Source organism: Blastomyces dermatitidis (genome assembly GCF_000003525.1).
Source record: "Blastomyces dermatitidis ER-3 genomic scaffold supercont1.2, whole genome shotgun sequence".
NCBI classification, from domain to species: domain Eukaryota; kingdom Fungi; phylum Ascomycota; class Eurotiomycetes; order Onygenales; family Ajellomycetaceae; genus Blastomyces; species Blastomyces dermatitidis.
In genome coordinates this window covers 6,864,121-6,889,952 of record NW_025544775.1, presented here as the reverse complement: position 1 = coordinate 6,889,952, position 25,832 = coordinate 6,864,121, and the positions used below count along the sequence as shown (strand labels likewise).

The window sequence follows — 25,832 nt, the reverse complement described above, 5'->3', positions numbered from 1 at the left end:
GGCGCGTTATCCGCTCGTCCCTAACCAACCCCTCTCCTCGTGGGGGTTATACCCATTCTGTTCGAAGCAGCCTTACCCCGCCGCTGGACTTCTCGACATCGTACCCCCTGAGTGTGAAAGGTTTATATAGGGGCCCGACATGTGGAAAAGCCCACCCATCTCGATTAAAAATATTGTTAAAAGCAGCAAAATCGTAGTAGCAAAAAAAGGAGATCGTCGTGACCAGCACGATGACATTCATGATCATCCCTTCCTTTCCATCTTATTTTTTTCGTCTTTTTTTTGTTTTTTAATTTATTTTCGTCTTCAGTTTCAATAAGTGCACCTCTTTAATCCTCATTCATAATTCGAATTGCGTTTCTCTTCTACTCATAATTCCCATTGATTGTCCATAACGTATGCTCTAGTTCATCGCCACCCGGGTTTTAATTTGTTTGAAGTAGGCTAAACCCTCCGGTTTAGGGCATTGAGCATATCGCTATCTGTAGAACTTCGTGTGCCTTGAGTATCTGGGCCCAGCATTTCCCTCACACTCAACCCACGGCTACCAGATGAGACGGTTGTTTGACCGGGTGGTGGGGTTCGAATTGGGATGGACGGCGGAGGATGTTGCGGTTGGATGGGTGGATATGGCAGATTGGACGAGGTAGACCCGTGCGGAGAAGAGGAGTGTCGATGCTCGAATGAGTATTGGGAATGAGGCGACGAACGTCTATCGTACGGCGCTTGGGCTGTATGGCTGGGGTATGCGGTCCCAGACACAGCCGCTGAGACGGGAGGGAGTGTGGTAGATTCAGAGTAAGAATATCCTTCTCTTGAATCACGCGAGACCATTGAGGATCTCTGTGTAGAAGAATGTGAGAAATCAGAACTCGAGGCCGAAACGGGGTCGCGGGAATGATGGGGAGGAAATGGAGACTCGTCGGAGCGGGGACGTTTGCGACTCACATGATCCGGTTGCAACGGGGGAGGCTGTAAATGAGGGGGGGGAGGGCGGTCGTCGACGGGCGGCCTGCCATAAGCATGAGGTGGATATAAACTTTGTGGAGGAGGGAGAGGTCCATCTTGTGGATGTTGTGGTGCCTGTGGTGGAGGAAGCGGTTGGCCATGTGCACCATACAATGGTATAGCATCAGCTCGAGGACCACCCCGTGGTGCCGTGCCGCGAAAATGGTTGTAGACTGCTTGAGCAGGGACAAAGGCTTGTGCTTGTGACGAAACCGGCGTGAACATGCATTCCTGATTAAAGCGAACGCAATTACTGCATCGTCCATCCTGGGAGGACTCGAATCCCGAACATCGAATCTACAGGCAAACGGAGCAAGGGTAAATTAATTTTAGCTCTGTTATACTTTATTATTTGACATAAAATGTTTTGGGTGCAATGGACAAGGCGTAAGTTGTAAACTGGAACAAGAGAGACTAACCTTCCGTCTCCTACAGTATCGGCAGGCTATCGCAGTTCGTTGTCTTGGAGCGGCAGCCGGGTATACCACCAGGGGCGGAGCTGGGGGTGGATGACCATACATCTCGGGAGGACGCTGGTACGCCCCATGTGGTGGCGGGAGCTGGTAATCCTGAGGTGGGTGCTGAATCTGTGGCTGTATGGTGGCCATAGTAGACGGAGGAGGATATTGGTAAGACTGTTGAGTGGGGCGGGCCTTTTAGGTTTATTTCCCTTTTGGGTCAGAATGGCGTTCCAAATTTAAAAACCAAAAAGAAAATATAAAATATAAAAGTCGGCCAGCAGAAAGCGAAGTAAGAAGGAGCAATAACGTATAAATGAAGGGCGTTAAAACAAAATAAAAATAAAAATAAAAATAAACAAGTTAATTTGTACCAGCGAAGGGAGGATATAAAAACAAAGCGTTCAAAAACACCAGACGCAAGCAAATGTAATGGCGTTTGGTGGGGGTGGGCAGAGGAGAGAGAGAGAGCAAGGGAGGGATGGCGGTGATAGGCAGGAGGCAGGCAGGCAGGCAGGCAGTCATGCAAGGAGGAAGGGAGTACGGACAGAATGTTGTGACGAAGGAGGATAATCAGGCTGACCAGAGGACCATGAAGGCGGTGGATACTGTCCCTGGCGGTTGGGGTCGTTGGACATTTGTTGTGGCCGGGTGGAGGTGGAGGCAGGGGGTAGAGGAGGAGGAGTAGGATGAGGAGGAGAGGGAAGAGCTATAGCTAGAAGTAGGCGGCGCCGGGCTGCAGCAGCGGCAGTGGTGCGGTATGGTCGACGACGATACGGGAGGGCTTCAGGTCCCGTATATAGATTGGCCTGGACGGACCTATGCGTCGTCGGTGCGTCGGTTCGTGCGTGCGTGCACGCTGCAACAGCAAGCAAGCGGGCGCAGGGATGGGGGAGGCAGGCAGGGGGCTGATCAGCTCCCTACAAAAAGCAGACGTCACAGCGCGCGGGATGGTCTGGACCGGGATCAGGACCAAATCAAATGGAACGGCGCTTCTGCTGTGTGATGTCTTTTATGTGGGCATGGATGTGCCAGTTACAAGCACGATCGGTGAGACTCGGCAACTCGCATAGCCCTTGGTGTGGGCCGGCAAAGCTGGTTTCGGCGAGGAGAAGAGGAGAAAAGGAGAAGAGGCGGCAAAGGGCGGGCAGGTTTTTTGATGGCCACCACCACCACTACTGCTACCACTGGTTTATATTTATATTGTATGCGGACCGGTCTCGCTTTTTGGTTTTGTTTTGTCGTTTCTTTTCTTCCTTCTTATCCTTTCCTTATACGCGTTCTGATCCCTGATGGGGTAACAGGGAAAGATTGACCTGACCTGCCGGACGGGAGAACCGATGAGGGCGGTATTAAGGTTAAGACCGGCGCAAGGTCCTAGGCAACGAGGAATAATGAGGAATAATGAGGAATATCTGAACTGTCCTGTCCGTCCTTCGTCTGTACCGTGCCCGAGACCGAGACCGGACGCCGTTTTGAGTGTCACAAAGGAATGTCGGGATGTGTGTACGAGTGGTGGTTTGCCTGTCTGTCTGTCTGTCTGTCTGTCTGTTTGTTCGTTTGTTTGCCTTCTTTTTTTATTTTATTTCTTTTGTAATCCCCCTTTCTGCTGTTTATGCCGTTCTCTCTTCAGCCACAAGGGAAAAAAATAAAAATAAAAATAAAAATAAAAATAAAACAACAATACGCTTGTGTCTGGTCTCCCCGGCCAGAATGAAGATGGTGGCGGTCTGGGGTGGTGGTAATAATGAAGAACAATACCAACTAAAAGAGCGCCGAGGAAAACACAAGGGAATAACAGAAAAGAAACCAGTAAAACGGGAAACGGTAAATACAAGCAACTAACCTAGGACAAGGTGGGGAAACGGAGGGGGAGAGAGAGAGAGAGAGAGAGAGAGAGAGGAAGAGAGCGTTCAGAGGAGAGGAGTGTGTAAGTTGTAAGTGATACAGCGGACTAGGAGAAAAAAGGAAGAAGTGAAGGCCAAAGGAGAGAAAAGAAGAAGAAGAACAAGAAAGGAAAAGAGGATATAGTGTGCAGTGAGAGAGAAAAGTTGTAGATATCCCTTGGGGGGGGAGGGGGGGGTTTGAAGAAGAAGAAGAAGAAGAATAAGAGAGGAGGAGGAGGAGGAAGAAGAAAGAGAACGAGGCAAGAGAATTAAAAGACACGGCGGACAATCGACCTAACCTTCGATCTGGAGGCCATCAATTAGTCGCCTTCTTTTTCTTTTTCTTTTTCTTTTTCTTTTTCTTTTTTTTTCCCGTCTGTTCTTTTTTGCTTTCCCTGGTTCCCTTCGTTGTTTCTTCTAAAAAGTATCTCCACTTGGCCCGGGAATTTAGCATTTTATCTTCTTCTTCTTATTATTATCATATCATTATTCGCAGTATTATTATTTGTCCCTTCCGGAACGGGTCCCTCCCCCCTCCCCATTATTCCTGATAGTCCAAAATAGTTGGAGATAGCTCCTCATCCCGCGGGCAAATAGCATCATCAGCAAGGGCACCTTAAGGTTGGGACTCGCCGGCTTGCTGGATCTTCTGCCCGTGGAACTCGTTAGTTAGGCTTTTGCTTCTGGGTAAGGGAAGGGAAAGGGAAGGGCATCGCAAACCATGGACACTGCAAAACCCCCTTTTTTTTTGTAAAGTTTCTATTTTGTAAATAGTTAATAGTTCTTTTATTCCAATAACTAATTATTGTAAAAGTAACTAGATAGAAAAATAAATGCCTTCTCTCCCTACTCTACTCTACTCTCCCTAGCTAGCTACAGTTACTGGATTATTTATTATTACGCAGCGTAAATCTCCCCGATGAGTGCAAATACTCTTCTTGGTGCGTGCCTGAAGAAAGAACGGGAAAAATACACGCAGTACCCAGTGAAAATTACAGCCCTTTGTATCCCATCCGCCCATTCGAAGGCTATATATATATATATATATATATATATATAAATGGCTGGCTGGCTGGGCGGAAGGCGGAAGGGAAGAGGCAAGGCACGCATTCCCGTGCAGCATTGATCATTGTTCTATCATTATCCTCATCATTATCCTCATCACTATAACCATCGTCATCATCATCATCATTATCATCATCATCAAGATTCAACAGCGGTCAGGTCAATCAGTAGCCAAATCAACCAGAGGCAAAAACATACACCAAACTAATACGCCGGATATTTTTTTCCTTTTTCTTTTCTTTTCTTTTCTTTTCTTTTTTTTCTTTTCTTTTTTTTTTTTTTTCTTTTCCTGTTCTTTTCTTTTCTTTTCGTCTCTTTTCATTTTCGCCCCGCCACTGGCCAATGGCGCGCCCTGTTTGTCGGGACCATAGCTGCCGAGCTAGATGTCCCGCCCAGGGCAAGGTAGGCAAGGCAAGGCAAGGCAAGGCAAGGCAAGTAGTGGAAGTGGAGTTAGGTTAGTTCCCTATCCTATCCTACCTACTGGGAAATCCCCCATACATACATTACAACCATACAGCGTACAAGACTGTATCTCCCGATACCCGTATCATACAGATACAGATACACTCTCGGTACAGCTCAATATTGTAATGTAATAATACAGTTGTTAACTACTTATCTGATCCAGCTGATAGCTACAGCCATTAGACCAACCATGGTGCCTACAAACGCAACTTCAACTTCAACTTCAACTTCAACTGCTGCTGCTGCTGCTGCTGCTGCTGCTGCTGATGATGATGATGATGATGATGGCTTATCTTCTCGCTATAGCGGCGGCGGCGGCGGTTGTTACTTCCATGGGTCATTCTTCAGTAATCAACCTCCTTTCCCTTCCCCTTTCCCCTTCCCATTCCCTCACCCTAACATACCTAACTCGGTTCGTGGGGCTATCGCTTCGGCTTGAACCCGAAGCACAAACCCTGGTTCGAGTGAAACCAGCTCATCGCGCTCGTCGTTGAGCTGGGTGGTGTCAATGTCAATAATTTCTCAGTATTCTCCTAGCAAGTTACTACTAAAAATGTTCTCGTTCTTGAGATTCCAAAGCTCGCTTTGTGCAACCAACTAACTAACTTACGGAGTCCACAAGTATATCCAACTCGCTACAGCTAACTACCCACGCCAGAAAAAAAAAAAAAGAAAAAACAAAATCCCCCAAGTCGGGCGCACACAAGGTTGGGTCCCGTCGCTAGTCCCAAGTACGACACGTTTAGCCCATTTCTGAATATGCACAATGAGGTCAACGGTTGCTTTAACCCTCCACTCGCTCGGGTCAAGGATAATAATTATGCACGATGATGTTGAGTGACGGGGCGGAGAGAGACAGTGTGTTTGTTGTATGCACCAAAAAAAAAAAAAAAAACACTACTTTTTATAGGTTTAGTAGGTTTAGTGTATACACAGTCTTTACAAACAAATTTACTAGTGTTTCGTAGATCTTGAATTTCAGAACTCTAGTGATGTGCAAGTAGTAGTATTCTCTCTAACTTTACATCTCTTACATCTTTAATCTGTATAATCTCATTCTCGGATTCCTGTCGTGACTAAGAGCAAGAGCTGCCAGGTCTGAGCTCCTATCACCTAGATTAGAAGGATCATAAGACAGCCGAGCTTCTGTCAGCCACATCTCACTCTTCTATGAGAGAAGTCTCAGCTCCTGAGCACTTCAGACTCTCGGAGACCTGAGTATATACTATTACATAGGTCAAAAAGACTATAAAACAGCTGCCTTCTTACTAGCCCGCACCTGGCATCTATTCTTATAGTGATGGCTCATCTGCATCGCATCTGCATCTGCTCTCAGCTTCAGAGTCAGAGCCTAATCATTGCAATTCCTCTAACTGTAATAGTAAGTAAGCCTGAGATCTCTGAAGAAGCTCAGAAAGTCAGAGCAAGGCAAGCAAGACACTATAATAATATAGATGAGTGCCAGACACAGCTGGCAGAAGCTAGTCATCTTATGATCTTTTTGATCTAGATGATTACTATATAGTATGAACAGCAGAGGAGACTGTATAGACTCTAGTTGAGAAGGAGAGAGAGAGAGAGACTTTGATAACTACATTCAAAGACTTAGCAGCTATTGTGTATGTAATATCATGTACAACACTAAATCTGAATGTATATTAATAGCCTAGCTCTGGTAAATATCATTTTTCCTGCTAGTTTTTTTTTTTTTTTACACCCCCAGTATCAGTATCACATAATCAGCGAAAATCATGAATGTTCATATATTTGCTGTCCACCTGCCATCAGCCACCATTCTCCGCTATACAAGATTTACTTACCACCCACCACCACCTCTTCGGCCTGCCAGAAGCTAAAGCTAAAGATAAAAGCGGATAACAGGTCAGAGACATTGAACTCCTTTAGCTTTTTATTTTATTTTTTATTTTTTTTAGATTGAGTCAGAGGTGGTGTGATGGTGGGCTTATCATGATAAAGATGATGATGATGATGATGCTTGATGAGCTGATTGAATGCGCAGATGACTCAATCAACCCGCTGCAACCTGAATAGCAACATGAGATGATTTAAGAAAAAAAAAAAGAAAAAATGGGTGAATGGGTGAATGGGAGGGTGAAGAAATTCGGGGTTAAAATAAAATGTATTTTCCCCTCTCTTATTTGGCCGTCCATATATATACCTACAACTTAAGAAGAAGAAGAAGAAGAATAATAACCATCACATTCAAAACCATCTCTCAAACAATCGCCCCCTGTTTCAAAGTATTTCAAAGTAATGTTTTGCTCTTGAACTCCTCTCCTCCCCCCCCTTCCCGGCACTTTTATTTTCGCCTCCCATTATTCTTGCCGGCCGGTTGCAGACTTTGCAGTAAGTAGTTAGTGGTAGTAGCTAGTTACTGTAGTTGAGTTATCCGGTACGGCGCGCTGCGGTAGCCGACCGACATGGAGCTGGTCGGTCCGCGATGGATACACCCACTCCATTCCATTCCACTCATGTCCATAAATCCACATCCCGATCCACTGGGAAAAAGGTTAACTATGTGAGATGATGTGAGTGGTTAGTATAGTTAGGGGGGAATTGGGCTTTTTTAAGATTTTTTAAAGACGCTTTTGCTGAGGAGATTGGGGAGGGGTCTAGGCTTTCGATGAAATGTCATGCCTGAGAGAGGGGTTGCTTCTTCAGATTTATGTATTAATAATTATTATTATTATGGCGGGGGATGATGAACATTAATCATTAATAATAATTAGGGCGTTCAAAATGAAGGGGCAATAAATAAATAAATAATAAGGGAAACAAAAAAACAAGCGAACAAGAGCAATTGCCCCTTCTTGATTATTCCAACCAACCAGCCCGAACTACAGTTTAAGGTCGAGATGTAAAATAAATTATTACACCACTAGGGAGGCGGAAAAAAAAAAAAACCACCTCCTCCTTCAATCCACCACCGCACCACCGCACCACCGCACCACCGCCTTCCCCCTCCAGCCCCAAACCCAATCAATTCCCAATCAATCAATCAACCTCGAAAAATAACCCTCTAGTCCTCGGGCTCCTCCTCCAAACTTTTCCCTCCCAGGCGAATCACCCTACCAACCCACCCCGCCACTCACCTCCAGAAAACCGGGAAGGGTGACAAGAGCGGGGGGGCAAAAGAGGGAAGGGGAGGGGAGGAGAGAGAAAGGGGACCAACCCAGCCAGCCAGCCAGCCAGCCAGCCACTCACTCCATGCTTGCCATGCACATGCTTGCCATGCACATGCATGTATGGATGGCTACGGGTGAATCAGCTCTATCGAGAGTTAAATCCTCTGGTTTTTTTTTTTTTTTTTTTTGAAATAATGACTACCTACACGTAACTATTTATTATTAGGGGGTAGTTATCAGGTAGGCAGGCAGGCAGGTAGGTATTAGGTAGGGTATGTGATTCCATCTTGAGGTCTGTGTTCCCGAGACTACCCACACATTCACCTTGGATCGCCCATTGGAATCGTGCGTCAACTTTTGGGGAGGGGTTGGTGAGAGAATTAAAAAAGGAAAAAAAAGAAAAAAGAAAAAAAAAAAAAGAAAAAAGAAAAAGAAAAAAGGGTAACATGCAGTAGTGTCCGCGTGGATGCATGCGTGTATGCGTGTATTTATGTATGTATTATTATTGCTGATGTGTTGAGTTAATCGGCCAGAGGCTGGCTCAGGGCGACCACTTTCTGACCGCCGCTGCCTGTCCACCTCACATACAGCATACAGCATACAGCTTGTTTGTCACCCAGTAATAATGTGAGAATCGCCTTTTAACATGGCGATGAGCAATGGCAATGGGCAATGCGATCCTTGTCTTTTTCTTTTTCTTTTTCTCTTTTTTTTTTTTTTGTTATTGTGTAGTTAACTATGGGTGGGTGTAAGGCCTATGGGGATGGAATATGTCTTGCTGTAGTACTCCGCGTAACAATGTACTGTACTGTATGAACCGAACATTTTACCCAAAGGGGTAAAAAAAATACTAGCCGTATCATATTGAAATATTCAATCATTTTCAGCAGGTTATTTTCAAGCTAGGCAAAATTCCGAAACGCGCATATGGCCACCACCACCCACCAACCCACCAACCCACCCTTCGCCCCTCCCGGGCCGGCGGCCATGTCGCCGTTCAGCTCAGAATGAAGTAATAATAGAGTACTCTCTTGTACGTACAGTACTTTTGATCCCCTTCCCCACAAATGTGCAAGTGTGGAAGCGAAGATAAATTACCCAAGGATATACGAAGTTCATGTACTGTACATGTACATACATTACATCAATGACAGTTTTCGTTTTCACACGGCCAGGTTTGCGCAGGACGACGGACCCGGGTAGGGCTGAGTGTGTATGTACTGTATCAACGTAATTCTGCATATTTTATTATTTAAAAAGAAAAGGCAAAAAAAAAAAAAAAAAAAAGGGAAAAAAAAAGGGAAAAAACAACTCTCTTTTGACCCGCAAATGCTCTCAAAAGAGAGAACCTAAAAACCCTTCTAGATTGAGAAAAGCCCGTGAGAAACATAATAAAATACCAGGGCGTTCCCGAGATTCCTTCCGATAGACATAGCAGAACTTAAAAACTTAAACTCTATGATACCGCCATATTGCCATATTGCCATAAGCAATGGACACCCAGAGCCCGGCTACGATTTCTTATTTCTTATCAATAAAATATGTGTGGTTCCTGAATCCCGGACCAAAACCAACCAACCCATCACGCAAGCGAACCAAATAATCCTGCTGCACGAGTCAAAGGGTAAACAAAAGCCATGGAGCGAAGGGATGCGGCCCGCTCATGCAGTGAGTTTAGTTAGTTGAGTTAGCTTGAGTATAGATAACCAACCCAGTTTCCCGTCGGTGCCCAGCGATTAGTTAGGTTCCCACTATATAGCAAGCAGGGAGGTGAACTTAAGGTAAAAAAAAAACAAGGTAACTAAAGCAACTAGTTAGTTACGTTAATCATTCTTCCCCTTCTTTTTTTTATTTTTTATTTTATTTTGTTTTGCCTTTTCTCGCTCCGAAACTTTCCAATCAACGGTGTCTCCTGGCTGGGGGCAACTACTTACCAGAAGCAATAAATAATTAATCCCTCGGAAGAACAGAGAAGTTTCCCATGGTTAATGCCGATTGCATCATCTCGAGAGTTTTGACGACCTTCTGTCTCACAGTCGATGTCGTTCTCAACTTCCAAATCAAACCACCATCAACCGAGAAAGATCAAGAGGCAAATTTTCCCCCCCCGGTCGGTCGTTGGAATCTGCTGCTTACTTACGCGATGATGTATGCGTAGCTCTCCTCGGGAACGGGCAAAAGCTCAACGGCAAAGCTCAGGTGGGTGGCGCTGTCCAGTGTTCAGTTCAGTGTTCAAACCACACCCACTCACCTAACTAACCCTACCTACCTTAACCGCCACGGGCCGGCTCCACGCCCAGCCCGTCTTGCCTGATTGTACTCCGTACTCCGTACAATATCTTTAATTGTCTCTCAGTGACGTTTGTTGTTAATGCCCTCACGATATCACATACAGACTATATATTCAATAATAGAAAAAAAAGAAAAAAAAATGAAAAAGAATAGAGAAAAAACAAAAAAAAAAAAAAAATGACACGGCATAACTAACTCTGCTCTGTGTCTGTTTCTATTTACTAACAATGCGTTACATTGACCTTTGACTGTTCTTGGAGTTGCGATGACAACAAAGCTCGCCTAATCAGACCTGAAACTGGCAGCTCGCGAATCTTCCCTGTCCATTATTCCATGGAATCTACATGCTTATGTATCTATCCATAGCCACGTTAACCTTGGAAATTGTTGACAAATCTACAAAGTTCGTTCTTCTCAACGGTTTATCCAATAAAGGTAATTTGCTTGAGGTAAGGTAAGGTCTTTTTTATTTTTTTATATTTTTTTATATTTTTTATATTTCTTTTTGCTCAACGCTTCAAAACAATTGAAGCTTAAAAAAGATATTATATTATTTTATTTATTTATTTAATTATTTATTTAATTTTTCTTTCAAATAAGTAATAAATTAATAACAGAAAGGGGGAGTACGCTATACTCTGTAAGTACTCCGTAGTAACTAAGTTTCAGCCAAACTTTATCCACCGCGTGCGTGCTGTGCTTGTATGAGGCCTCTCAATATCTTATTGCTGTGCTGCTTGCTCCACGAGAACCACCTATGTAACAACAACAATACTAATACTAATAATACTACTACTACAATGCTGATGTCATTGCCAGCGTGCTCACAGATTAATCTGTTCGAAGCTGATTGATTTTATAAGTAAACTCATAGGTTCTTGCTGAGCAAATTCTTCCAGTTTATTTTTACCTAGGTAGTAGCGTAACTTACGGAGTTGCTGTACTCATTATATTTGGCCGCTTCAGGTTTTGGGGGTATCTATATCTAAGTTCTGCAAAAAACAATACCAAATGGCATCTACTCCCTATAGAGCAGGGTGATGGCATGAATCTATCTATCTTGATCAGAAGGAATTCCACATAGTTATGATGTGAGTAACAAACGCGATTGTGATTTTTTGCGAGGTTTAATAGTTAGATGGGGTTTGAGTTAATTATGGGACAAGTAGTTATTTACCATATATATTCCAAATGAGGGGAGTTTGGAGGGAGAAGTATATTAACGCTGGTAATAGAGATATAAAACTGTATCAATTGTATGTACAGTACATGTACAATGTACATGGTGGCATCCTAACATTGTGATAGTTAAAGATAGATCATCATTAATAACTTCCGTAGTACTACGTGGGAGATGAACTGAACTACGGAGTAGTTAACACTCATCAGGAAACATTTTTCCAGAACCACCGACGCGAAAAAAAATCGGCGGCTACCACGGCGTCCAAAAAAGCAAGCGATGAGAAACTTAACGTTTTAATTTCCAACGCTCAAAACTTCCGCTGCTAAACTAACTAGCATGCTTGCTTGCATATATCTAGGAACTACTAAAAATTAACTACGCAGCGTAGAAGGTCGCGCGCGGATGGAGAAAAGGAGAAAAAACGAATGGTTAGCAGTAGCAGTAGCAGCAGTGTCTGTATTTTTTAGATATATGGAAGCGGTGGCGAGCGGGGCTAATGTGTCTTCGCTTCCGCGGCGGGTCAAAAAATCCCTTCCCCCAACAAACAGATATCGACCCAACCTGGGGTATTATCGGGGGTATTATCGGGGATATTATCGGGGATATTATCGGGGAGTTGGGGAGGGATGGACCCCGGGCGGATCATCAATTCATGGGGATTCCTGTATATAAAAAAGGCGGGAAATTGGAAGAAGTTGAAAGACCTCAGCACTAAATCGGAATTCCCGCGTCCCTCGCGAAGAAAAATGGTTAGTTTAACTTATGTAACTACTTATCTTCTCCGCCAGGTAGCTAGCTGTATTGCGCCTGGGTGGATGTTTCCACGTACTAATAATAGCTGCCTGGTTTTTCGAATAATAATAATTACCATCGACGGGGTTAGAAAATATGGGAGAACTTGTTTGTGACGTCTCGGTTTCAATTGGCAGGGGTTTTGTAGGCGAGAGAGAATGATACAACCTCGTTCACATGTCTGCTGCATGAGAATGATATCATCCAAAATGTTTCTTATACAGGACGGACCCTTGTGAGAGGCTGCTGAGAACTTGATGCGTTGAAATATCTCCGGACAAAATCTATATGTATCGGGACCTTTTTTTTAAAAAAAAAAAAAATCTGACACTTGCACCCTTGCCGCCGCGGGAGGGAGCATGCATCGGGTGTCACATCATCTTCTTCTCCTGGCATTAGTTCTAAAAATTGGTTACGGAGTACTTTTAGAGAAAATGCCGAGTTAAGGGAAAGGGAAGAAAAAAAGAGAAAAAGAAAAATTGCGGTGTAAAGAAAAACACGAAATAGCGGTGGAGGGCAAGCCAGCGCCCCGCCAGACCTCAGATGTTGGCCGCTGCAGATTTTCCACAGCTGTGGAAGATCCATCACCGTTCGATTGGCTGCTGGCGCTTTGCCGGGATAACTGCGGAAGTGCATAATCACGCACACATGTCAGAGGTCTTGTGATGCGGGAGTGCATCAGGAATTGCCGTCATCGTTAGAATCCCTCTGCGGGTGCTGGCTTGGATGCAACGCTTCTGGTTTTCCCCAGCTGGCGGCGAGTTTGGCTGTTTGATGATAGATGTTCCTGCTAGCAAGCAATTAGTTATATGTAACTATGGGTAATGCAGCGTATAACCAATCATGCCATTCTTAGCAATGGTGATCGTTTACCTAGCAAGAATATTCAGACGTTGACAATAATAATAGATATTTTTGTAACGTAACTATGCAATATCGAGAGATATTCTGAGCTTTGGTGTCGGTCGGTGAGTTTCTCAGCCGCGCCCAGCAGAACCTCATCCTTTCCGGATACGATAGTTACGGCAACCACCACGAAATTCCCCCAATAACCACCAGCAAATCACACTCGCCAGAAGAACTCCAGCGTACACACATTGGATTTTATATCGGATCGGTCTTCTTATGTTTACGCTGTATAAATCATGCCGGTTCTTCTCTGCTGGCCACCAATGACCATTCAATCCCCGCCTGCATCTGCATGAGTTTCCTTGCATACATCGAACACGTTGACCCCAGTCCCGTCCGTTCCCTTCCCGCCCAGCCGCAGCACTTATTTTTCTTTTTTGTTTTCTTTCCGACCGACCCCCAGTAATCAATAATAATCTAGGAACCATATGCTTCAAAGGAGTCTCAAGCCAGCTTTTTAAGGCACCTCCCGCTAGTTCTAGTTCGCTTGCTTCTCATTGCCCGGACTTCTTCCTATTTGGCTGCCCAACCCGTCCGTCGTCCGTCCGTAGCGCCCCCCCACCCCCTACCACGACATAACTACCGGCGCGCGCCTTGATCGGTGACGGGCCGCCCCGGATGGCAACTTGGCAAAACATTATTATTATTATTATTATTGGCGATCACTTGTTCAACACCCAATGGAGTGGGACAGCGGCTTTGGGCTGCCCTCTTTTTTTTTTTTTTTTTTTTTTTTTTTTTTTTTTTTTTTTTTTTTTGGCAGTTCTTTTCTTTTCCCTTCCCAGCCGACTGAGTCCCCCTGATTTCCCCGGTCCCGTTTCTTTTTGCTTGACAGGCAGCCAGAGGAGAGAGAAATGGAAAATCATTGGCCCTCACTTCGGGCGACGGATGGGCGGGATACCATGCAAGAAAGTTCTTTTTTTTTTTTTTTTCCCCTTTCTCTTGGACCTGGATAAACCATACCAGACATGAGGAGATGGGCGGAATCAGTTATGCAGCCAAAACATGCAGGCGCGGGGCGTTGCATCGCGTTGCGATCATGTGCTGATTCATGCTCTGAATGTATGTGATGATATGGTCGTAGCATATGAAGGACCTGATAGCTTTGCGCCTGCATTCCTTTTCTTTCCCTCTCCATTGGAGTCTCTACTTGCCAACATAGCCACTGCATTTGTTGGTGGGCCAGGGAGGGGGGAGGGGGGAGGGGGGAGAGGGGGGAGGGATATTCAGCTGATGCTGGGAGAATTTGTTTGCATGAGATGGCAACCGACGTGAGAGACATGGTGAGGCTGCGATGACACCCCTCCATCAGACCTCCCGTCGCTGCAGATATGATGCAGCTTTGCAGGTTTCGGGCATACGAGAACGCAATCCTGATATTGCCTGACAGACATAACCGGTGTATCCCAGGCCTCTGCGGTCGGAAAAACAGGGGTCGGAATCAACCATTGCATAAACCCACCTGCAATGCCGACATGCATGAGAGGCAACTCTGCGGGAGTGCTATGGTTCTACTCCGCCTATCGAGCATACTTACTTTTAACCACTTGTCACTGATGGGTTTGTCGAGATGAGATGGGGGCGGGAAATAGCGCGTACCCGTACCGTATTAGAACATAGCGCTGTTTTGGTAATACGATACACCACCATCCGTCAATAGATAAATGATACCAAACAGAACGGCTCTACGGAGTATACCAGCGTACCATACCCCTGTCCGCCCACGTTTTGCTCGGGTCAATCGGGGCATCCCTGCAATCCGCGCCCAGCGCCGCCCACGGCCAATCAATCGAACGGGCGCCTCCTCCTGCTGTGCTGGTTGCTGCCGTCCCTCCCCACCGGCCCTACACCACCGCTAGCCGGCGCTCCAGCGTGTGCTTTTCGCCTTCGTCCGCCGCGGCCGCCCCCCGCGCCCCCCCACTGCTGCCACCCATCTCGCTCGCCCAGCCCACCAACAACATGGGACCCCCCTTCCCCTTACCGCCTGGGCAGCATGGGCTATCTTAGCAGCGATGGAGTCTGGAGTGACAGAACAAGGTCCATCAGACCAGTCACATGGCGCATATGACGACCTTTTCCTTGCAAGCGTTGTTCTCCCCCCCCAGCTGACCGACCCTCTTTTTCTTCCTCCTTCCTTCCTCCCCCTGTTTGCTGGCCCCATCCATCCATCACGGGCAAAAGACCAATCCGGCTATGCCTCTGGCGCTGCTACCGCCTGTCCCAGCGGACAGGCCAGGAAATGGGTAAACGTCGCCGCTAATGCAAGTTTGTCACCGCCTCCGTTGCGTAATCCACTCCTTTCCGCCATCTTTCACCCAAAATGGAGATATAGCCACATCCCCACTTGACGCCAGCGAGGAACGGAGTTCTCCAAAAAACCAACTTAGGCGGCTTGGTGCCAACTAATCCATTGGGCTGGGCTGCCTGAGGGGGGTCGCAGGGTACACAAAACACGACTGGGCTTTGGATTTTTTTTTTTTTTTTCCTCCTTCCCTCACAGTCGTTTCTTTTTATTTTCCCTCCTACACTCTCAACCCTCGCTACCCAACACTGGTTCCACATAAACTTAAATCCCACCCCATCCCTGTCTCCCGCCTAGGCCCGCATATGATTTTGGTCATGTGCTTTGAAGATAGCCAATCCCGGCTCTCCATCGCGATGCCACCGAGACAAGGACATTTGGCCAATAATCTGGATCTCTCTCATTGTCTTGAACAATTCCACGCGTGACGGGTTTGAGGTGTTCCTCCAAAACACATCCCTTCATTGTTGTGTCAAGGAAATGAAGAAGATACACTCTCAGTTGGTTGCACACCTACATGAAACTGTGCAAAGCTCTTGGTGAACGTACGGGCGTCGATCTACATTTTTTTTCAAGTTTATTTCTGTCCTGATACGCTGGGAACATGCTCGCTACTTGACAAATCAAACTGGTCGAGATGAGAAAAACCGATAGTTCGGCGTTGTGGAGACAAGATTGACACCCGGAGGAGGAGCCGTGACATTTTTTATGAAAATTTGCGGCACCCCACCCGCTTTCCTGCAGGGCGCTTTTTTTTCAGGGAATATCAGACTGACACCACGCACTTGGGGACCATGGAGTTTTTTTTTTTTTTTTTTTTTTTTTTTTTTTTTTTTTTAAAGCTCATTCCGAATGACGCAATGTGTAGCAGGGACATCTTAATCACGACTATTTTGTGTCTCGGTGGAAGGGGGGCCAAGGAAATTTTATGGTCCGATTCTCCATTTGGCAGATATCATTTAGAGTGCGAGACACAAAGTGCAGGACGAATATTTGCGACGGGGTTCATGCATGTGTGAGCTGTACAACGTCGCAAAAATCTGTTTTCCGAACCTTTGAACGGACTGAGGGAGGAGATGCCCGTCAACGAAGCTTAGGGCCCCCAGCCACTATTCGAAACGCGTATCGGTATTTCCTATCCGAACGAACGGTCCCTCTTTTTTCGTCGTCCCGGGTCTGGTTCAAGCTAAGTTAACAAAGCGACAAAAACGGGGTAGACGGAGGGAAAAAAAAAAAAAAAAAAAAACCTCCCCGATTTGTTCCCTCGGCGTATGAACCTTACATTATTTATTGATGGAACTAACGTATGCGATCCCAAAAGGAGAAAACGAACAACACAAAAAGCAAAAAACAAAAAGCAAAAAGCAAATAGGGGCCGCACCGCGATCGTGTTGCTGAATCCGCGCTGTCATCTCAGCGCTCGTGAATGTGCCACCAGATAATTCTCAATGAACAGCCGAAACATCGATCGCTCTCCAGTTGTCGAGCAGTAGAGTAGGCCTTTTGAGACTCATTGTCCTTTTTGACGTCACCCTTGGCAAAATCTAATCAATCTCATCAACCATTTCGCTCCCAATTGTGCATGGAGATGTTGTTATGCCTTTTATTCTCACTTCCCCTGCGCCGCCGGGCGCGCATGATAAGGACTAACCGTGCCATGCTTACTCACTCTCTGTAGTGAGTGAGTAAGCATGGCACGGTTATGGACTTGTTGCCGAGCTCTAAAGTTAGCTAGCTACATGTATGTTCGTGCTGTCAGCCAACTCCTTTACCAATCTACACCATACGGTTCTCGAAATGGGAAAAAAAAAAAAAAAGTCGAAACTTTCTACCCCCGTCCTCTACCAATTCCAGAAAACTGCAGAGGGCGGGGGGGTCCTAGCTGACAGCACAGCAGTTCCAATATAATATAACAGCATTCACTAACCCCGAGGAGAATTCGTCGTCTCCCGTCCTGAAACTTCCATCCGACGATTGTGGGTGGAACGCGTTGACGTTGACGCATCCGCGTGTGAGACACATGTCTGTCCACACCTCCTATTGACACACAATAATAGCTTGGGAAGTGCCATCGGGCCTCCTTTCAGGAACATCCAAAGGCATCATTTCTTTCATTTCTTTCATTTCTTGACATTGGGAGGAGGGCATGGTTGTCACCCCTTCCCCTCACGCCAGCCCCAATATCCCACTTCTAGACTTCCAGCTATCAATCTTATTATATTCATACCTATTGGATAATCGTCTCACTCATACTTTTACACATGGGTTTTGTGTGGGAAATACGAACGGAGGTGTGTGTGTTTGTGTGCCCCTTTACACCCCCTTTTTTTTTTTTTTTTTTTTTTTAATTTTAATTTTAACTTTATTTTCTTTTTTCTTTCTATCTCTTTTCTTTTCACCAAAGCTGCTTTAACTGGGAGTTTTCCAACGAGAACTGTATTATGGGCATATACGCCCGACTGACTGTCATGGTAGTTAGTATATGCAATGCCAGTAACTTTTTGGTGTTCATCGCACGTTCCTTTTTTACCTTTGGACATCGGTTTTCGGGTAGCGGGAGCGGAAACGGAAGCGGGACGAGCGGGACGAGCGGGACGGACGTGTGGGCGGCGGGCAGAAGGGCGGTCCTTTGGTAGCTAATATAATGAATGTACACGTACATGTACATGTCCTTGGAAATATATTATGATTTTCCGTACCGCATCCATTTTTCTCTTTGAGGTTAGCAAAATGAGAGAGTCAATATAGCCGTTACTCTCTTCTCTTACGGAGTGAACTTGACTGTGTAGTAGTATGTTTATCGACCAGGTTTGTTCGTACACTCATATATCTATCTATGTATCTATCTATCTATGCCTCTGCCCATTTCATTTGATACGTGGGAGAGGCTGTTGAGATGGGGGAGTCTAGAAATATATGCGTAGCATAGTCTAAGGAGTTACTTTGGCTTCCTTTTTATTTTTTTTCTCTTTTATTTTATTTTATTTTTTCCTTTTCCTTTCCTTTACGAATGTGGTTAATGAATATGTATATATATATATATATATATATATACCTTCATATCAAGGCCTAGCTAGAGCTTGAATTACTCGCAATAACTCAGTTCATAAAGTTATCTACATATATACACTCCTCTGCAAGAAGCATGCTCTCAACTAGTCTTTCCTTCTTCGCATGATGATAGAACTCACTGGGTTTGTTGGGTTGTGCCAGGAGCATCATCAGACTAGGTAGTTAGAGTTCTTCAGCAAAATAGAAAATCATCAGATATATTCTGCCAGTCCGCATTCTTTTTTTTTTTTTTTTTTTTTTACGTAACTATATATCTACATGTTAAATCTGCTATGAATGAAACATGCCAATCTAGCATATAAACTGGCTCTTCAATTGATCGCGGTATTAGATTTACTGGTTTTGACTGGGAACTATAACTACCTTAGCTGCTGGGGATAGCGAGAAGTGTTCACAAATATATATATATATATATATATATATGTAGTATGTCACTGAGATTGGGACGTCAGAACCAACGACCACGACGAACTCCCCCCCCCTCCCAAACGAGGGTGGCATACATTCATTCTAAATTATTCTATACTTACTCTTCTTACTCTTCTCAAAATATTATTGAAACGACATATCATTTGCGCATGTGAGAAGAATCACAACGCCCCAGGTTTTCCCCCTTTTTTTTTGGTTGAAGGGGGGGGGGAGGGGCATAAGCTGTGATCGCGCCTTCCGAGACCTGCAAGTCGGCTCGTGTTAATTCTCTACACGTTGCCGAAATAATAATAATAGGGGAAGGATTTATAATATTTTTCTTTTGGGGACGACCGGATCCAGTGAAACTTCATTCGTTTTAAAAGACGCCTACTACTAGCTGAGGGAGGGGGCCACTTTTCCTGCTTTACCTGTCCCAGAGAAAGATTTAGGCTGGAGGTTTGGCAGGGGGGTTTTTAGTTGGAGGCATAGTTCGTTCGTTCAGAGGGGGGGGGGGGCGAGAGGAGACAAGGATATGACACAGAACCAAAGAGTGGGAGTAAGAGTTGAGTTGGGCCGGGAGGGAAGGTAGTAATAATAATAAGAGGGACCTGGAGGATACGAGTTTGTCAAGCCTCTTTTCCTTTCCTTTGCTTTTCCGTTTTTCTTTTCTTTTTCCCTTTTCTTTCACCTCTTGTGAAAAAAGAGAGCTTGCCGGAGCAATGCGCAAGCGCCATTTCCCCGTTCTCCTTCTGAGTGACCCCACCCGAAAGTCAGTTTGCAATTGACGGTGTGCGTACGAGGAGACGGCCCGAGCCTGAGATAATGTGTGTCAAGAATGGCAGGCTTTGATGGGATAGGGGATTCCGCATTGACTGGAGTCACAATGATACATAGTTGAAATTTTGAAACTCGTAGCTCGCAAGAGAATGGAGCTGAAGGGACCTGTTCTAAAACTTGGTTTCTTGCATCCGCGAGGATTCGAGTGGGTTAGGATGCAATAGGAATAGGGTACCATCAAAGAACGGCATGAGATCCAACACCAATTCCAAATCAAGCAAATAGTCCTGCTGCCTAGATGATTGGGAGAATGACACTTCTCCACTGACACAAAATGATAAAGCAACTGCATCACTCTTCAAAATACCCATATTGTTACAACATCCAGCGCTAGACAGGTGGCAGATAGGGAGGAGCAAAAATTGGCCCAGCGTCGTTCAGTGCGTTAGCTATGATGAGCGTTGCTACTCTGGTTCGCTAACGACTTCACCGGGTCCACCGTCATCGTGGCCGGAGTCTCTATCAATAATAATATCATCATCGTTAGGATCCTCCTCTAAAGGGGGGTCGGGCATCACAACACTGTTTAAGTATGTGACCTATCGGTAGTTATGCATGTTAGCCCAAAAAATCACCAATCGAGTGGTTGAAAGCCAATCAGTAATACGATGATGGAGAAGGCTAGAATGGAATGCTTTTAGGTACACTCGGATTTACTGGCATCATCGCCGGTGGGCGACAACTGAGCCAGTCGGATACTATCTAGGCTGACCGAACCTGGGCGCAGGATTTCCGCTGGAGTTCTCAGATACACTATATGGTTATTTGCGACCGTATTGCGAATTTAGGAGAACCCAGCGTTCACACCGCCAGGAGGGTGGAGCACAAACAGTTTCTACAGGCCCAACTGGCTAGGGTGCTGCCGTGGAGTCGGCAGCTTCTCTGGTCCGAGTATGGGCCATCCACAGAAACACACACAAGCCGTGGATTGGTGCAGTAGTGCCAAGCGGGAGTCAAAACAGAACAGACCGCTCCAGGCTAAACAGGGTTGAGGGGAGAAGGGAGGGGAAAACTGGAGAGGTGGAAATGTCTTACGAAAGGTACCATGATCTCAACCGTACGTGCAACACGATCGAGGGCTTTCGGACCTAGCAAGTCTTTGTCCTCAAGTCTTTTGCTAATGGTAAAGCTGCGGAGCCGCAGAAGATCGATGTTCTTGTTATCAGCATCGTAGCCCTGGTTCAAACAAGGGAAAGTGTTAGCCTCGAATCTAAGCAGGCCGAAACTTTGGAACGTGACAGATGGTTAGGACAAAGGAAGCAATAGCGTGAACTCTGATATAAATCAAGACTGGCCTAAGGAATCAGGGGAAGCTCGGCAGGACCACAAGGGGTGGCAAATCCGCTTCGACTTTAGCGAGATGAACCGAGGAGGGTTGGAACGGGCGGGACATTCCATCAAACCTTCCCAACTTTACCCCCAGATGCGATCTGTCATGGAGATGGTGTCATCGGTGGCATCAAGACTGCACCCCTTTATCAGATGAAACATGAAAATTCATCCCAATGTCCAGGTCCGAAAGAACTGAGATTGACTGAGCACGGAGTAAGCCCATTGACCAGTTAAAGGCCGCTGCCGTAACCATCGCCTTACGGTCCGGTCAAAGATAGCGCGCGATTTACGAACGGGGATATGTGGACGGGGCAATACCGAAGGGACCAGTAGTCCAAGTGTTGGCGATGGAGCACTGGCCACAGAGGTCCATGAAATGTCCTTGATGGGGAATAATCTGCTGCGGATTTCAAAGTCCACCGTACAACTGTCATACATCGTCGACGAAGAGATCGGCAAACCAAAGGATCATTCTAGACAGCCAGTAATATGACCTCATGTTATGGATTGAGTTGTCCGAGATGGATGGTTCAATGGGATGGGCAGGATCACATCCGTGTTTCACGTCGAGTTTACTTAGACGAAAGATTATTTTTTATCTTACTTTTGGTTTAGTTTTCAGCGCACTCTCTTGGTTCTGGCTGACGAATGCTAAGACGGCCTCCTTTTCAGATTTCGGAACACCATTGAAGAGCTCCTTTCGAACGTCCACTGCATTTAACACGTTCTTGATTCGCCGTGAATTCTGGTCAATATCTCGGCGAAGCAAGGCAAGCTTGGCAGCTTCTGGATGCCAGAGGCCCGAGCCTGATTCAGGTGGTGATTGTCAGTGGATGTAAAAATTTATGCGTCATTTCTCGCCTGGTTTGTAGTGCAACAAAGTCCCGCCTATCGAATTTTCGAACGTATGCACCACCGAGTGGTGTGAAACGAGGCGATGATATCACCAAGTCACCACCGATCAAACCATACAGCCGGCGCTATATTTGGAGTGGAGAATAAAGCGAATTTTCGTGGCTAAGGTCCCTGTTGCAGGCGACTAATTCCGCCAAATAAGGGACACCACGCGAGGAAGCACATGTTTGGTGCAACTTACCCACAAAACTTCTGCCAGGCTCTATATGCACGTAATAGGCGGCGTAAGGGCCCTTGCGTCCGGTGCGAGACCTAAATGGTTTATCAGCTCTGCTGCTCGTTCGCTGACGGCGTCTCGATTAATATCAGTGCGGTTAAATGCGGTCAACTCGTGGATTGCGTACCATGCAGCCGAGAAATGAGGCTTCGTAGTGCGTTAGCGATATTCCAACTCCCAAGACAGCAATGTAACAGAGGTTGAGGCAAAAAGACACTGAGTTTTGGTGGGACGTACTTTGTATGGGGTGGGATCATTGCTGAACCGGATATCTCGATATATACGGAAGACCTACAAAATGACCACAACGGGTCTGATTAGTCCCGTAAAGGCAGGTGATGGCAACATGTTGCGCAAATACCAGATCTTTGGCAGGCAATTCTGGGATTGTGCTATCCTTCTCCATGATCTTTTCCGTGAGACTTTCGATGAACGTGTCCCAGTCACGTTGCGAGGTCCGAAAATCCGCATCATGCACTACTCCGAGTGAGCAACGAGGCAAAATATAGCAATACCACATAAGTCTTCGCTTGTACTCACTCTTCAGCCACTCGCGCTGATTATTCGCCTTTAAATCCTTGAGGAATAATAATGTGTTCGGATGAATCGTATTATCCTCGTAGGGCGTATCACCAGCATCCCTAGGCTTGGGTAGCTTAATGAAGACTTCCTTCCCAGGTCCTAGGCCAGTCTTCACACCCTCCCGCCATAACTCCTTTCCTTTGCCCGCCGTCGAAGCAGAGGAGACTGCCTTTTCCCTCCTAGAACCCTGAGTGGCTTCCGTTGCTTTCTTCCGCCCGCTTGCCCAGCCCCGACTGCCGCGCTTTTTGGTAGGCTTAGATTCTGATTCGGACTCATCCCTAACCGGCGGTATAGAAAGTGAGTCCTCATCGCCCTCTTCGCCCTCTTCGTAAGCCGACGGTGTATTAGAAGCTACCTCGGAGAGCTCTGTCGTCTCCGCATCCACACTCGCCGCGTGCTGGTTCCTGAAGTATTTGCTCTTTTTATCTGTAGATTTAACGGGCTTCGGCTCCCTTGCAGCGCTTTTACCCTTAGAGGGCTTTCGTCGTTTAGACTCTCTGGCTGCTTCTGAACTGGAAACCGAGCCGTTGGCAGAAGCTCGTTTCTTCTGCTGTTCGGTGGCTGATGATCGGAGGTTGAGGCGGGAGGAACGTCTGGGCATTTTGGCTGAGGATCTCGGGTTTCTGCGTGGGAGGTTTCTATCCTGTAGCTAATAGAGCATACAATAGCAAATAAAACCCGCAATTCCGATAGAGAAGTATTAGTTCAAGAAAGAGGAATTCAATTTATTTAGTATGCGTTGAAACGAAACTCTTTGAGGGGGGGCCGAGAGGAAACAAAGCTTTAGCTAGCGCGGAACTAACTAAATAGGAGCATGATAAGAGCTCTTGAGTCTTCGAGTCTATCAGAATGAAAATGTTTTCTTCCATTGTTTGTCTGGGTTGGGTTGATATTCTCTAAGGGAGAGAGTTTGTTGGCGGTGGGAATTATCCAAAGAGAAATATTTTTCGCGGTAGCGCATCCGGATAACATTTGATTGCAGACACATTTCTTCTATTTATATCATCCTCCCCACTGAATGAACAGCCAACGACACACGCGGTTACGGCTTCGATCGAGAGAACAAATGGAACCAGAGGAATCGGGCTGCATTTCATTGTCTATCGTCCAGCATTATTAATGAAAACAAATCCGGCTCGAATGAAAAACACTCTTTGACTGTGCCCGGACCGGATCCGTATCAAGTTCTTGCTGTGAAGAAGACAAATTGAACTCAGTTCGGAAGACATGGCTTCCCCTCGACCCGGCTTTGAAGCTAAAAAGCAGAAGATTTTACGCGATCTATCTGTCCCAGATGAGGAATATACAGACCTCTCACCCAAAGGATCTGTAGATGCGGGCATCCGCGACTTGATTCACAATATAAATCAGATACCGGGCTTGGTTACGACTAGCAGCTGCGCGGGAAGAATCAGCGTATTTCTAGAAGGGGGAGGAAGTGGAAGAGAAAGGACAAGAGTAGAAGATAATAAAAATGTTTCTTTCAGAGAAAGTGATCAAAAGACCATAGAAGCGGAGGCGGAGATCGGAGAGAGCTCAGCACAAAACGCACCACAGTTTGCCCCAACTGGTGGGAAAGGAAGTGGAAAATGGTTATTTGAATCTCATGAACCAGTGCAGATAGATCAGAGCTGTGAAGGTAATTATCTCCATGGGATATTTCATCTGGTTCCGGGGGACGAGAAGATTGGGATAGCAAACCATTCTGGTAGCTTGAGACTTGTCCGCTTTCATTTTGAACCCATGGTTAGTTTTTTCCCCTACCTGTTGAATATGTTATACCTAATTTCCAAGTATCTACAATTTTCAAAATCTAGCTTTCAAATATATAAATCAAAACCTAACGGAACCCACAGATTCTACACATTATGGCATCATCTCTAAAGCATGCCCAGCCAGTCCTCACAGCGGCCACAACAGCCGGCTTTCGAGAAAGTGGCATACAAAGCCTACGGTGTCTAGATGATACGGAAGCATACCCTGTTGTGGCAGTTCGTTCCTCCGGACTTGCCCTTGAGTCCATAATCGGCTTCCACCAGCAATCCATCGGAAATGAACGCGAGGAAGACATTGTCAGGAGCCTAGTATCTGAAGACTATCTTCGCATGTTGCTTGCAGCTGCAAATGAGAGGTTTCAGACGAACGCAGAGCGGCGAGAGAGATTTTGGACGAAATTGCAGGAGCTTTGCAAGGGGCATCCTGGTAATATTTCTTCGAGAAGGCCTGATTGGGAAGATCCTGAAGCGCGGAGGCAAAGGAAGAGGGCGGAGGGCTTAAGGCGGAGTAAAGCCGCCATGGAAGCAAAGGCTGCTCAGAGTGGGCTTGATACGTATGTTGAGATAATGGGCGAGGAGGGTGAACCATCATTTCTGTATCCTTGATTCGGGGTTAAAATAATTCAAGAGAATCTTTGATTTTTGTTGTTGGCTGCCAGCCGCTTACTGCCTTTCTCAGTGGCAGTTGGCTAATTGATCTGATTCGAGCTATATATGATACTCTATGGTTGTGTATATAGTCATCCAGCGGACTAAAATAGTATGAAGATATTGTGGAGCCATGTTTCCTACAATGTGTCGCCATCTCTTCAAGTAACCCTACTGCGTACATCTTTACTGATCCCTTTGGAAGTATGGTGGCTACCACTCACGGACTTTAAAAATTTGCCGCTGGAAAGGCAATGAAATGCAAATGGCAACTTACGGGCTTCATTTTGTTAGTGCTCTGTTAACTAACCCACAAACTAATTATTTGTGCTAGACATATCCCTGCTCGTCCCACCCAGGAACTTTTTTTTTGGCGGGGGGGAGGGGGGGGAAGAGAGGAAGAAAAAAAAGAAAGAGAAAAAGGCGAAAACCATAAAGGAAACGAAACTAAAACATATCAGTAAATTCACTGTCACTTCGATTTGGCCCTCCGTCACCGTAGACTAGATACGCCTGCTTCCAATACCTTTGTAGCCA

The 25,832-nt window shown here is 45.8% G+C and overlaps 4 protein-coding genes across 4 annotated transcripts; 2 read left to right on the top strand and 2 right to left on the bottom strand.

The window, feature by feature from the left end:
* Nucleotides 1–444: 444 nt before the first annotated feature.
* On the bottom strand, nucleotides 445–2,104 carry BDCG_02269 (C6 zinc finger domain-containing protein; the record flags this gene model as incomplete). The annotated part of the gene is made up of 3 exons (XM_045417812.1): nucleotides 445–1,305; nucleotides 1,428–1,661; nucleotides 2,015–2,104. The coding sequence occupies 3 exons, from the start codon at nucleotides 2,102–2,104 to the stop codon at nucleotides 445–447; spliced, it is 1,185 nt and encodes a 394-aa protein (XP_045274540.1).
* A 12,313-nt stretch (nucleotides 2,105–14,417) lies between these two features.
* On the top strand, nucleotides 14,418–16,311 carry BDCG_02268 (uncharacterized protein). Its single transcript, XM_045417811.1, has one exon. The coding sequence runs from the start codon at nucleotides 15,217–15,219 to the stop codon at nucleotides 15,550–15,552; it is 336 nt and encodes a 111-aa protein (XP_045274539.1). The 5' UTR covers nucleotides 14,418–15,216; the 3' UTR covers nucleotides 15,553–16,311.
* A 2,480-nt stretch (nucleotides 16,312–18,791) lies between these two features.
* On the bottom strand, nucleotides 18,792–24,039 carry BDCG_02267 (uncharacterized protein). The gene is made up of 8 exons (XM_045417810.1): nucleotides 22,831–24,039; nucleotides 22,652–22,767; nucleotides 22,528–22,581; nucleotides 22,418–22,437; nucleotides 22,255–22,325; nucleotides 21,763–21,965; nucleotides 20,862–21,002; nucleotides 18,792–20,365 (listed from the first exon to the last, which is right to left on the bottom strand). The coding sequence occupies exons 1-8, from the start codon at nucleotides 23,471–23,473 to the stop codon at nucleotides 20,231–20,233; spliced, it is 1,383 nt and encodes a 460-aa protein (XP_045274538.1). The 5' UTR covers nucleotides 23,474–24,039; the 3' UTR covers nucleotides 18,792–20,230.
* Nucleotides 23,717–25,517, top strand: BDCG_02266 (tRNA methyltransferase TYW3). The gene is made up of 2 exons (XM_045417809.1): nucleotides 23,717–24,618; nucleotides 24,729–25,517. Exons 1-2 carry the CDS (start codon nucleotides 24,100–24,102, stop codon nucleotides 25,251–25,253), a joined length of 1,044 nt encoding a protein of 347 aa, XP_045274537.1. The 5' UTR covers nucleotides 23,717–24,099; the 3' UTR covers nucleotides 25,254–25,517.
* The last annotated feature ends 315 nt before the right edge of the window (nucleotides 25,518–25,832 follow it).

Bases quoted from the DNA above. Each gene is read 5' to 3' on its own strand.
- BDCG_02267 (XM_045417810.1), bottom strand. From the start codon at position 23,473: ATGCCCAGACGTTCCTCCCGCCTCAACCTCCGATCATCAGCCACCGAA. The intron at 22,582-22,651 runs GTATTTGCGCAA...GTCATTTTGTAG, and splicing joins AATTGCCTGCCAAAGATCTG to GTCTTCCGTATATATCGAGA. The intron at 20,366-20,861 runs GTAAGACATTTC...AACTACCGATAG, and splicing joins TTGAGATCATGGTACCTTTC to GTCACATACTTAAACAGTGT.
- BDCG_02268 (XM_045417811.1), top strand. From the start codon at position 15,217: ATGGAGTCTGGAGTGACAGAACAAGGTCCATCAGACCAGTCACATGGC.
- BDCG_02266 (XM_045417809.1), top strand. From the start codon at position 24,100: ATGGCTTCCCCTCGACCCGGCTTTGAAGCTAAAAAGCAGAAGATTTTA. The intron at 24,619-24,728 runs GTTAGTTTTTTC...CGGAACCCACAG, and splicing joins GCTTTCATTTTGAACCCATG to ATTCTACACATTATGGCATC.